The sequence below is a fragment of the Peromyscus leucopus genome, chromosome 18 (genome assembly GCF_004664715.2).
Source record: "Peromyscus leucopus breed LL Stock chromosome 18, UCI_PerLeu_2.1, whole genome shotgun sequence".
Classification (NCBI taxonomy): Eukaryota; Metazoa; Chordata; class Mammalia; order Rodentia; family Cricetidae; genus Peromyscus; species Peromyscus leucopus.
This window is the reverse complement of record NC_051078.1, coordinates 39,012,255-39,025,723: the sequence shown is the minus strand read 5'-3', so window position 1 is coordinate 39,025,723 and position 13,469 is coordinate 39,012,255. Positions and strand designations below refer to the sequence as shown.

The 13,469-nt window shown below is 40.1% G+C and overlaps 1 protein-coding gene across 10 annotated transcripts in view; it reads left to right on the top strand.

Moving 5' to 3' along the window:
* Anks1b (ankyrin repeat and sterile alpha motif domain containing 1B) overlaps positions 1-13,469 on the top strand; it is an 854,565-nt gene that overhangs the window by 432,514 nt on the left and 408,582 nt on the right. For 7 of the 10 annotated variants that reach the window (XM_037211910.1, XM_037211909.1, XM_037211906.1 and 4 more), the window contains exon 8: positions 11,408-11,514. In XM_037211910.1, the coding sequence (XP_037067805.1) occupies positions 11,408-11,514 (107 nt within the window). Of the gene's footprint in view, positions 1-10,906; positions 11,515-13,469 lie in introns of those variants that run through there. The other 3 variants (XM_037211912.1, XM_037211913.1, XM_037211911.1) reach the window with 2 other exon arrangements.

Below are 13,469 nucleotides of genomic sequence, written 5' to 3'. Positions count from 1 at the left end.
TTATTACAGTTTGGAGGAGCCAATCAGCTTCTTCTCAGTCCTTGTTCAGAAGGTCTCCGTTCTTCCCAAGTGCTGTTTTCCAAATGAACAAATACAGCTGTTGTCACTGGCAAAGCATTTACCCACCTTGACTTATTTCATCTTTTACTAAACAACACGTATTGACACAGGCTGTGTTTTGTCTAAGATATTTCTCCTCTCTTTTCAGTCACAATCGTAAGTCCTGTTTCTGGGTTTTAATTCCTCTACTCTCAAGTCTCCAGAGGTTCTAAATTGTATAAGGACAGCATTGGTCAAAGCTCTCTCCCCACTGCTTAGTGAAACATTTGGTAAAAGAAGTACTTTATAAATATTTGTCAAAACAAACAAACAAACATCAGTGCGTGCTGAGGAAATGCATGAAGTACATAGAGAAGTACTCCCCCTCCCTAATTAATGAGAATCTAATTAAGAGGTGGCTGAAAATAATCAGAATTCTAGTTGCCTTGTACTTTTAAAAATGAAAACCAATTTTAAGAAAAGCTTACGCTGAAATTGTGGGTTTACTTTAGTCCAGTTGTTAAGTTGCTAGAGTGAGGATGTCCATCTCAGCACAGGCTTTGGTCAGTGATGCAGCAGAAAGTGAGGCTCCTGAGAAGAGCAGCTTCTTGGCTCCTCCCACTCGGCACCACCTTGGCATTCAGGAGAGGATGCCCTTTCTACTGCCTCCTACTCTTTCCTGGACACCAGTATGGCATCTCCTGCATTCAGATCTTCGTTCAAGTTTTCACAGAAACATCCTCTGACTGCTCTGAAAAAACATAACTTTCCCTGGTGTGTCGGTTGGTCACGTGTCTGCTACACCAGCGAGCAGACCTGAGTTAGCCCAGCACTCACATAAAAACTCCAGCGTGGTGCAGTGTGCTTGTGGTGCCAGCACAGCGAATATAAGATGGAAGGATCCTGCTGGGGCTTGCTAGCCAGGAAGGCTAGTCACTCAGTGAGTTCTGGGGTCAGTGAGAGATCCTGTCTCAAAAATTAAGGGGGGCAGTGATTGAGGAAGACACTGGGTACCAACCTCTGCCCACCGCAGGCACCCACACTTACTTATACTTGCACAAAAGACAGACAACATGTACACTTTGATGCTAGACAAATGACTATATCTATGAAATCATTCCCATAATCAGGAAATGAGCCAGAACTTCACCCCCCAAATTCCTTCATGCCTGATCTGAACCACCACCACCACCACCACCCTATCCTCCTCTTTCTCCTTCTCCTCCCAGGTAACCATCAATGCTTTTTTGTTATGATAGAAAAGTTTGCACTATCTAGAACTTTAATAAATGGAACTGCACAGAATGTGCTTTTTAGGTGAAGCGTCTGTATTTTATTTGCTCTGCAGAATTATTTTGATAGTCATGTGCTGTTTCAGCTGCTCTTTGTTGAAAAATACCCATTGTATAGATATACCACAATTGTTCATTCATCTGTCGATGGACATTTCAAGCTGCTTTTCGTTGTTGGATATTACAGAGAGAACGGCTGTGAATTCTTGGTTACGAGTCTCTGCCTGCCATATGCTTTCATTGCTCTGGGTAGAATCCGGCAGTATAGAATGGCCATGTAATGGAAACTGTCAAGCTGTTTTTGTTAGTGGTTGTACTGTTTTACACATTACCAGCCGTGTTTAAGAATCCCACTCAGTCCATGTCACAGTCAACCCGTCCCATCATCAACACTTGATGTTTTCAGGCTTTTCAGTTTAGGCATCCAATCAGGGCAATCGCATTGTGGATTTCATTTGCATCCTCCAAGTGATTAATCTTTTCACATGCTTACTTATCATCCATCTACCATCTCTTGTGAAGCCTCTGTTCAACTCCTGTATCCACTTAACATTTATTTTTTACTACTGAATTTTGAGAATTCAACTATACACATATATATGATATAAATAAAACATGGATGTAAGTTTGCTATCAGATATGATTTATATGTATTCACATATTTTTACAGTACATTTTGAAGGGCAGGACTTTCTGCTGAAATTTGATTACCAAATTCCCTTAAAGAATTATTTCACACACAATTCTGTCTCTAACACCGAACAGCACCTGCTGGGATTTTGATTAGGATTCCATGCAATCTCTAGGGACATTTGAGACAAACAAGTATGTTAATAATGCTGAGTCTTATGATCCATAAGCATAATTTATTTAAGTTCTATGTGATATATCCCAACCATGTTTTATAACTTTAACTATGCAACTCTGTCATATCTTTTGATGTATTTACTCCTTAGAAGTTCATAGTGCCTGGTGGTGTTGTATTTAGTACTGATTTTTATTTTAATTTTTAATTGTTTGTGGTTAGTTATAAAAAAAAAAAACCAGTTGGGTTTTTTTGTATATTGACCCTGAATCCCAAAATTTTGTTAAACTTGCTTATTCTGGTTAACTTAAGTCTCATAAAATTTTACAAGTAGAAAATTGTGTTATACGTCAACAGAAACACTTTTATTTTTTCCCTTTCCAATCAGGATATGTTTTATTTTATTTCTCTTTCATGAACTTCCAAAGGTGTTGATTATATTGTATTACCTTGATATAATATTAGAGAGTGTTTGCCAAGATTTTTCTATGAATCTTTGTGTCTACGTCCAATGGCCATTGATATACACGGTATTGTCTTCTTATAGGGCCTCTGTCTGACTATGGTGTTGGATTAATGTTGGCCTATCATCATTTCTCTGAAATTTTTGTGTAGAATTGGCATTATTTCTCATATATTTGGTAGAATTCACCTCTGAAGCCATCAAGTCCTGGGTTTTCTTGTTTAACTATGAATATAAAAAGTATTAATAAAAAGAGAGCTCTTCAGTTACGGGGTTTTCCATAAGTGAGCTTTGGTAGTTTATCTTCCAATAAATTTGTCCATTTCCTCTGAGTTGCTTGCTGAATTTACTAGCATAAAGTGATTCAATTTTACTGATCATTTCAAAGAACAACTTCTGGTTTCAGTGATTTTTCTCCATTGATTTTTCTGTTTTTGTATTTCATTTATTTCCTTGGTGATCTTCATTTTCTGGTTTTCGCTCCCTTTGGGCTTTGCTTCATTCCCTTTTGTTCATATTTCTTAAGGTGGATACAGCAGTTCTGACCTGAAACTCTTCGTTTTTAATGTAGGTGCTTGGTGCTGTCCATTTCCCCGGAAATGCCACGGTAGGGGCAGTTCACAGGGTTTGTTTGACACATTGCTTTTTTACTTATTCAGTTGAAATCTGTAGCTGGAGAGTTTTCTCTCTGGGACCCGCCAAGCCCCGGCAGTCTGACAGCCCACTTATAAAATAAACACACAGACGCTTATATTATTTAAACTGTTTGGCTAAATGGCTCAGGCTTCTAGCTATCTAGTTCTTACATCTTAAATTAATCCATTTCTATAAATCTATACCTTGCCACGTGGCTCGTGGCTTACCAGCATCTTCACATGCTGCTTATCATGGCGGCGGCTGGCAGTGTCTCCCTCTGCCTTCCTGTTCTCTCAATTCTTCTTTCTGTTAGTCCCGCCTATACTTCCTGCCTGGCTACTGGCCAATCAGTGTTTTATTTATTGACCAATCAGAGCAACATATTTGACATATAGACCATCCTGCAGCAGAAATCTTTTCCTAAAAATGTTAGAAAATAGTCCTTAACAAAGATCCAAAGAAATCAAAGCACAGGCCTCAAGGTAAGGAGGGTCATTATTATATTTACTATAATAAATACAGCAACTCCAAGCACAGTGAATGATTTGTTAAATAGGATAAAAACACTATCAGGACACAATTATCTTGACAATTACCAGAAAACTGTAAGAACTGGTTCAAAATAAAATGGGTAGGTAAATGAAAAGCATCTAGGGGTCGCATTTGGTTGTAGGAAAAGGCGGAAATAAAAAGGTAAAATCTTACAAAGTTCTAATGTCACAGGAGTTGAAAGGACATAGACTTAGTGTCATATTTTGCTAATGGTATCATCACTCTGGGAAATGGATGGAAAATTAAACAAATTGATTTATCCATGCCATGAAGTAATATTCAGTAATCAAAAGTGATATGCTATTGGTACAGAACAGTTGATGTGAATTTCAAAGGACATGCCCTGAGTGATAAAAACCAACTCCCAAAGTTGTGCTATGCTGTGTGTGCCACTCAGGTGTCATCCTTAAAGTCACAACATGACAGACATAAACAACAGATTAATACTAGCCAGAGGATGTGGAATTTTAGGAGAGAGAGGGCTGTGACCATGAAAGGGTATGCGACATTCTTGCTCGTGTACTGGTGGTCACATGATTTCACATGTGATAAAATCACACGGGAATAAACACACAGAAATGTGTGCACACAAAACTGGTGAAACCTGAGTGAAGTCAATGGATTTTTATCACTATCACTTACCTAGCTGTATTATTTTGAAATCGTTTCAAAGTTAGAGGCGAATGATTAAAGTGTTACAGCATCTCCCCTCATGATTATTCCTGATAACTACCTGTGGGCCTCCAGTTGTCTGAAAAAAAAAAATTAAAGAAAATAAACAAATAATCCTAGGGATATCAGGCAAAAGCCTGAATAAACTGTGGTATACCCACATTGTGGACAACTATGCAGTCAAAATAGGTATGTAAATACATATAATTGCGTATATTTGATTGTGCCGGTGTGAGGGTATATGCATGGGAGTTCAGGCGTCTTCAGAGACCAAAGGTGGGGATCCTGTGGAACTGGAGTTACAGGTAGTTGTGAGTTGCACAACATGGGTACCAAGAACCAAACTTGGGCCCCTACAAGAGCAACGCTGTATTCTTAACCATCTCTCCAGCCCCATGCAGTTATTTTTGAAGTTAAAAAAAAAATACCCAATGAATATCAAATTAGAAATAATTAATTTCTTTAACAGAATTTGCATTGGATCAGAAAAGTAAGGCCCATGAAAGCAAATGTTATAGGAGTCCTTTCTTGAGAAACAACGCCATAATTCCCCCACACATTTGTGTGTATCTGAATGTTTCTGCCTTTGTGTGTGAATATGTGTATGTGCTATTTAACTATGAGGGATATGTGAATTTGCACCCTAGCTTGTTAATATGAATATCTTTGCAAGAACAATGGATGATACAGACTGAAGAAAGGGAACAGGGGAGGGATAACCAAGAAAAATAAAAATGAAAAGAAAATAAGCATCAAAACAGCAATATATGTAATATATGTTATATATATATATATATGTGTGTGTGTGTGTGTGTGTGTGTGATACATGAAATAATCAGTGTGTATTTATGTACAACTGTGTGCTCAATTTTGTGAGCTAAAAAAATTTTAATTTTTATTTTACATTTTATTATTAAATAGCCATAAAGCTGTTGAGACATAACTTATTTACTATTCAGTTCACCCATTTAAAATGTACAATGCAGTGATTTTTAGTATAGTCACTGAGGTTGACCACCATTTCTATAAGCAGCTATAAAATAGTCTATCTCTTCCATAAGGACTCCCAGGCCCATTCACAGTGACTCTAGAAGCCCCGGTAAGTCCCCCTTTCAGTCCCAGGCAGTCCTGGGTTTCCTTGCTGACTCAGCAGACTTGTCTGTCTCATCTATACCATATGAACAGGAGTATACAACAATTGGCTTTTCCGGCTGGCTCCCTTTGCCTAGCATGATGTTTCTATCTAAGCTTCATCCATGTTGTAGCATGCTGCCTTGCTTTATTTCTTTTGATTGCCGAGTAATACTCCACTGTGTGGATGTAACACAGTGTATTTATCCATTCACAGATGTTGCCTGGTCGGCCATGGTCATTTGTCTCATCTCTCTGTTGATTCTTGTATGTCATCCTCTATCACGGGTTGATATGTAGATATCTATTAAGCTTCATTAATCACCAGGTGGCTACACTGTTGTTTTGTTCAACTCCCTGAGGTATCAATTGCTCCGCAGTCTGGTTCAATTAAATTTGAGCAGGAGAAATTTTTTAAACCAGGCTTTGAAGTTCATTCTGATGACAGCAGGGCTCCTGTTACGTTCTCTTTCCCTGGTTCTCTGAAACTAGGGTACCATTTTCCTTTTTTCCTGGATGACAAGCACTAGCCTCCCCTTGGTTGTTTGGCACCAACATCTTCTCTTTCTTTGCTTCTTTTGTTTTTCCTTTTATGTGATCTCTCCCTACACACCCCAGGCTCCTCCTGCCTCTGTCTCTGGAGTGCTAGGGTTAAAGGTGTACTCCACTGAGCCTGGCTCTCTATTGGTTTTGGTAATATCCTTATCCTCATCTTCTGTTTCAGATATATTCATCCCTTAGGGGCAGCTTTAGAACATTAGATTGCTAGGAATGACCCTCCCCTTAGACAAAAGCTTTGAGCTGTCCTTGTGAGCGATGGGCAGCAGCATTGGCTTTTGGTCTTATCTCTTTACATTTCCAAGCATGGAATCTGTACCCTGTACATGCACTGCACCCAACTACATTTTGTCTACCCAAACTGGGGTAGACTCTACCCCATGAATGAGAGCAGGGTGGGTGAAGGAAGCCCCTGACTTCTCAGCTGTGCTCACTGGGGATTTAACCTCTACAAACTTAGAGGAGACTGGAAAGGCTGGCCCGCCCCTCCTCATGAGAGACCCTATCTGTGGGACTGGGAGCTAAGGAAAGAGGGTGTCATTCTCCCGAGTGTGCTCGTACAGAAGCTGTCTGTGGAGAGGACTCTGTTATGAGGGAAGGTGGGAGCCAGACATCACCAACCAGGCACACCCTTCTAATCGCACCACTTTAGAAATATTTTAAATAAGTATCTCTTTACACGTTGTGTGGTCTTAGGACTATTTGTAGAACCTTCCAGTGGTTTATTGGAGTTTGCTCTTTTGTCTTGTTACCACCCTAGTTTCGAGCAATTATACTTGTTCCTGGGAGTGGACCCCCTAGAAACATGTTTTCAGAAGACTGTGCCAAAGGAAAGGCCCTGGTTCCATCACAGAGTTTGAACTTCAATGTCCTTCTCACAAGTGACAGGAATTCACACACAAGTCAGGCCACAGTGGCCGAACCCACCCTCTTCTCCACTTTACCTCTCACTCTGAAAGATTACAGAGGTCCTAGCTGAATAAAGGTGCCTGCCCAGTAATGTGTTATAAGAATTTCAAAACTCCAGGAAAGTATTTTAAGTAAAACGAAGAATATATTTAGACACTATAAAAATGTGGTCTTCAGGCCTAAATCAGGATTCTTTAGAAGTTTGACTCATGAGAAAAACACTTAAACAAAATCAGAAACCAGCGTGACTCAGGATCTCTGTCTCTCCTCTCTCCCTTTCCTGTCTCACCAGCTCCAAATTCACTTCCACCCTACATTTTATAATGTATGAGAATTATTAAACAGAAATCAAAGAATTGAATGATTAAAATCATAGAATTTAGGAAGTCTATATAAAAATGTTAAAATGGGTAATAACCAATAATCTCTCTGAGTTGTTTTTATACACTAGTCTCAGCCATGGAATTATTTTCCCTTTTTATTTATTAAAGAAACCAAAAGCCATTTGGTTTCATATCATTCATTCACTCATTCATGCATTCACTTAATGAGCGTGACTTAATACCTAGTAACTGAATAGTAGTTTTGCTAGGCACTACCACTGGTTTGGATTTTAAAACATGAGATAGGATTTAAAGAGCAAGCCAGTCAGCACACATACACCTTGCCAAACAAAAATATGTCCTTGTTATTCTTATTCAGCTTTCCCAGAGCTTATTTACCTTCTTATAAAATGGCCAGGAAGAGCACTGTGAATGGGATCCCAAGAAACCATAAGTAAGACTGACTTTTGACTTCACATGGTTACAGCTTTAGACCTAATCGTTCACAAGCAGTGTCTTATTTTCATTGTTTCATGCAGGACATGTTGCATAATTACAGTCTTCTAAAGTCAATGCATGAAATTCTATTACCTCTTGGATATTCTTTAAAGATCGAGAAGCAAAGGGAGGCAGATTACAGACAAGTACAATGTGATCCACCCAGGCGTGCTTGTTCAAGGGGAGAATGAAGTTGCTAAAAAAAAAAAAAAAAAAAAAAAAAAAAAAAAAAAAAAAAAAATCCCAACCTAAAAATTCTGTTTAAAAACTAAAATGTCTTCTTGTTTTGTTTGAGAATTTCATACATGCATACATTGCCTTTGAATAAAATCCACCCACCTCTTCCTGCCCTCTGCCCCACCCTTCCCCAATCACTATTCCTTCCCAAGTTCATGTGCTCTTGTTTTTTTTTTTTTTTTTTTTTTTTTTTTTTTTTAACCCACTTTTGGCATTCTCCTTAGTGTGCACGAGTGTAAGACAATCTGCTGGGGCATGGAGAGCCTCCCAGGGGCGCCATTCTTGATGCTAACTGACTCTCCCTCCCCTCGAATCCTCAGTTGTCAAAAGCTCTGTGGCAGGTGAGAGGGCTTCATGGATCCTCCCCATCCGGGCTAGGATTTTGGTGGGCTTGATCTTGTACAGGTCTTGTGCATCCAGTTGCAGTCACTGTGAGTTCATGGGCACAGTGGGCCTGTCGTGCCCGGGAAACAGTTTTGCTGTGGGTTTCTTCTACCTCTGGCTCTTTCATTCTTCCATGTCTCTCTTTGGTAAGCCCAAACACCCCCTTTTTATAAAGAAATCAAATACTTACTTAGAGTTTAGAAGAAGTTAACCACCCAGTAAAACAAAACGATACAATTAAAATTTTAAATTTGAAAATAGAAGAACTTTTTGTAGACTGTGAGATTATATCATGTTGACTATTAAGCTCAAACCAGATGCATAAGGTGTGCAGTATTAGGAAAGCATGTTCCCTGCTTTCAAGAAACAAGATTTAGACATAAATAATGATCATGTAAGTTAGAAAATATTTGTTATAATAGAAGGTAATTATGCCATTTAAGAGAGAGAAGAAAGATTTTTTTTTCCTGTTGGGGAGGATTAGAAGAGGTTTCATGAGGGAAATGGCAGAGTTGTGGGGTTGAAATAAAACCCACCCAAACTCATTTCAGTCTTCCTTCAGAGACCAGCCAGAAATTCCCCTGGTTAAAAACTGTAAAAAGGGATGTTGAGGAAGGGGCAATAAGGCTAGATGAAATCCTCAAAATATCATCAAGAGTTGAGAGTTCATTTTTAATCCAATGGGAAACCATAGCAGGGTTTTGAGACAAGAGTTAGCTATCAACGTTGTGTCTTAGATTATTCTGACACTGTGTATAAATCGGATTTTAAAAAAAAAATACTATGGGTGGGAGGGGTAAAAAAAAGCGCTCAGTGGACAAAGGAACTTGCTGTCACACCTGATTAGTTTTGATTCTGGGGACTCACAGGGTGTAAACAGAGAACCAACTCATGCAGGTTGTTCTCTGACTTACATATGTGTGTGCTATGGTCTACACACACACACACACACACACACACACACACACACACACACACACACAAATTTTTAATGATTAAAAACATAGCAGAGATTGAAGACCAATACAGTGGCCATTGGTATATTGGACCAGGTGCCAGGAAACAAAGAAGGAAAAAAATCAAAGGAGATGGCAGTTCCAACAGGAGAGGGGGAAGGATGGCGAGGGCTCCAAGATTGGTGTCAGTAGTGGAAGAAGGATGCACGCCACTTTGAGAATAACTGCCTCTATGCCAAGGAGATTGGCAGTGCCCTGACACTGAGAAAAGAAACAGAGAAAGATGACTTAAGGAAGAGAGAGGGTTTCGTTTATGCAGTATATATTTATTGGGCACATACTGTGTGCCAGGCACTGTTCAGGGCGGGGTGAGGTGGGTAGTGTGAGAGTTATCTTTAATTTTTAAAGTACTTGATGTGGAAGAGGCTCCATTCCCAGTCTGTGTGACTCTAAAGTCAGAGCTGGAGCCAGCGAGTGGGAGTTGGGTAGGAAGTAAACGAGCTTTCTAATGAACGGTGGCTTTGGCTGGGTAGTGAGAGCCCTGCCATAGGCAGCATTCAAGTGGAAGATGGTGGCCTTCCAGGAACACCGGGGTAAACATCTGTCCTTGGGTCGGGGGCTAGACTAGCCTTTCTGACAGTTCTCTTCTAGCCCCATGAGTCTCTTCTCGGATGAGGTAGTTCCACGGGTTCTATTATTAATCTGTGGTTTCTCTCAATTATTAAATAAATTACTCAGTCTGTCTGCCATTCAGTAAAACTCACACATTTACATCTGTTATTCTTGAATTATTTTTGGTTAGGGCTCTTCTTCTTTATTAAAAAAAAAATTCTCCCCAGTTAATGTTACCTTTATAGATATTTTAGAATGGGATGCCTGGTAGATAGGGTTATAAATACCAGAGGCAGAAAGACATTTCTTGTGCCTAATAATGTTGTTATTTAGAATGAACAGGGAATGAATTGTCTTGACTTGCAGATTATGATGCCGTTTCTATATGTTGCACTAATTCAAAAAAATTAAATTAAAAAAAAAACAGAGAGGTTCACTTTGCTGCGGCATGGTAAAGAAAAAGAATAATTACACTGTGAAGCTTTCCATCAGAAACACTTCCCTCTGGTGCCTTTTAAAAGGGAGAAAGGCGAGGAAGGAAGGGGGAAAGGGAACCTGTAGTGAGCCTTGTTGTGAGCTGTAGTTCAAGCTTCGCGTTGCCTGGTGTCTTTTGAAACGTAAAAATCCCACAACAAATAGCTTGGTAATGTATAGCCGGGGTGAAGATTCGATTCCGATTTAAGCACTTTGGTTTGCTTTTGAGTCTTGCTATTTTCTGCATTTGTTTTGACTGCTCTCATCATTCAAGATTGACGCTTGGATGGGTGTGTAGGAGGGAGCAGCAGCAGCAGGCTTACAGCTTGCAGACAAAAAAAAAAATCTGCCTTATCTGATGGCTATTATTGAAAATGCGAGGTGTAGCCTGGGCTGGGTAATGAAGGGGAGCGAGCGAGGGGGAGCAAGGAGCATGGAGCTGCATACTGATGAGTGTAGGAGTGCTTGATAAAAAGAATTCTGGCGGCTGGCCGTGCATTGCTCATTGTGGAGTACTCCAACAGTCACAGTGAACGCGGAGCAGCCCAGGCTGACAGCTTGATGTGCCTTCTTCTCCTGCCTGGTTTTGGGGGATGTATGACGCACTGGTCGGTAGTAAAGATTAATATGTAAGAAATGTGGAGCTAGGATCAAGTCAGACTCCACAGCCTGCCTGGCAAACTATGTGTTACTTCTGACTTTGCTCTCTCGCTGAGAACATTAATCTGTCAAGCTGGCGGGCTCCTTCGATAACAACTTTCCCAGAAGCATGATGTGGCAATGCCACCTCTCAGCCCAGGACTACCGCTATTACCCCGTGGACGGCTACTCCCTGCTAAAACGCTTCCCTCTTCACCCTCTTACAGGACCCAGATGCCCTGTCCAAACAGTGGGACAATGGTTGGAAAGCATTGGGCTACCTCAGTACGAGAACCACCTGATGGCTAATGGATTTGACAATGTACAGTTTATGGTAAGATGCTCTCTGTGTCCACGGAGCTGCCTTTTGTCTGTCTTTGCTTCTTATGTGTCTTACATGGCTCAGAGGCAGCCTGATTTGCACGGAAATGGATCAGCTTTATATATGTAGCTGCATCAGAAAATCGAATGCCTTGAGAACAGAACTTGCTGTGGGCATGTAGACACCAGACTAGAAAAATGGGATCTATATGCATCCTTTAGACATGTGTGTTGTATGAATTGGTGAGAGCTCTATTTATAGGCTCTGAATGAAGATTAACATTTATATTCTCCCTGTCATTCTTTGTGTGGTTTTTTTTCCCCTATAAATTTGTGATCTTAGCATACCATTTTATTATACCATGCTTCAGCTAGTCCTACATTCTGGAGACATGTTATTTCACTTTAACATCAGCATTATGATTAATTAGACAGTCTGCTATGTTGTCGGTATGAAGATCCTTTTTCCTGCTAATCATTCAATAAGCAGCTTAAATCCTGTGGACAGCCCTTCCTTAGCTAGCCGCTTCAGCCGGTCCATTAGCAAGAGCATGGTCTTCCTTCCACATGCTGCCTAAAGAGAGATGAAGTATTGTTTGTTACTTTAGGTGAGAAACAAACAACTTGGATCAATTTGCTGTCAGTGAATAGAAAGGGGCTGGTGTACCAAATACAGGGATGCACTTCCGAGTCCTGGTCTATGGGCAATCTAAAGCAGGCAGCAGGCATGTGCAAACTTCTCACTGTGCATATAGGTGAGGAGGAGGAGGAGGAGGAGGAGGAGGAGGAGGAGGAGGAGGAGGAGGAGGAGGGGAGGGGGGCAGACCGACAGTCTAGTTTTCTAATCATTGAGACCTGCCCTCATGCCCATCAGCTCCTCTTGTTAAGCTCCTTTAAGCTAAGTCACAGCCCTTCTCCCCTTTCCCTGCTTTAAAGGACCCACCACACATGTCACTGGTCCCTAAATTTAGGGAGACCTCCATGTCATAAGCATGTAGCTCACAAACAGCTTGTAGAAATACTTAATGGGTCCTCTGAAATAAGTGCTGGGGCTGACACCCACAGCTTAGTCATGAAACACGGAGAACTAGTCAGATCTTTTCAGTTCTTTTTTCAAGATTGTTTCTCTCCAAACTTGACAGAATTATTATAGATGTGAAGGTTATTAAGATTGTTAAACTTCTACTCCTACAAAAATGTGTATGCCTACAAGCTTTTTAAAAATGCATGAAAGTACCCATCCTATGAGCTTTAGGTAATATATACATAAAACCCTTCATGGGTATATTGTTACTCGTTAATAATGAGCTAAGCATTTATTTTTCTTGTGTCCATCAGACAGTCGCTGGTTTTATAGCCGAGATGCTGTGGGTGTTGAAATAGGCTGGAAGTGGAAGTTGTTACAGTCTGAGCAGAGTTAAGACTTACTTGGGGCAATAAACTGATGCTGTTAATACTTAGAGGAACTGGCAAACAAAATGAATATAATTTCAGCATTATTTATCTTGACTGCATATCCCTACATTGCTACTTCCTCCTGTCTTTACCTGAAATGGGGTATCTCATTCCCAAGCCCTTGTCCAAATTTATTCTGGCCCGTGAGAAGTTGGACTTTAGATTTTCTGAATTAATTGGCCGCACTGAAGGACTTTAATTCAACTTAATTTTCCTCTGAATATTAAACACTTATGAGCAAATATAATCCCCCCTTGAAAGTATTTAACTAGAAGGTAATCACACAGGTTTTAAAGAATTTGAGGGGTGAGTGTGAAGAACAGTCATGTGTGAATGGTGCACAAAATGCATCCAAAAGGTAAAATCCCAAGCACCGTGAAAGATCCAAGTCCAATCATAGGTGGTGATTTTACCTGTTTAGTTCCAAGTATCATATGTAATCTTACAGAAAATAAAAGCACCTGGTTAATTCAGACAAGCCAAAGACTTACATCATGAGACAGAATTTTCAAA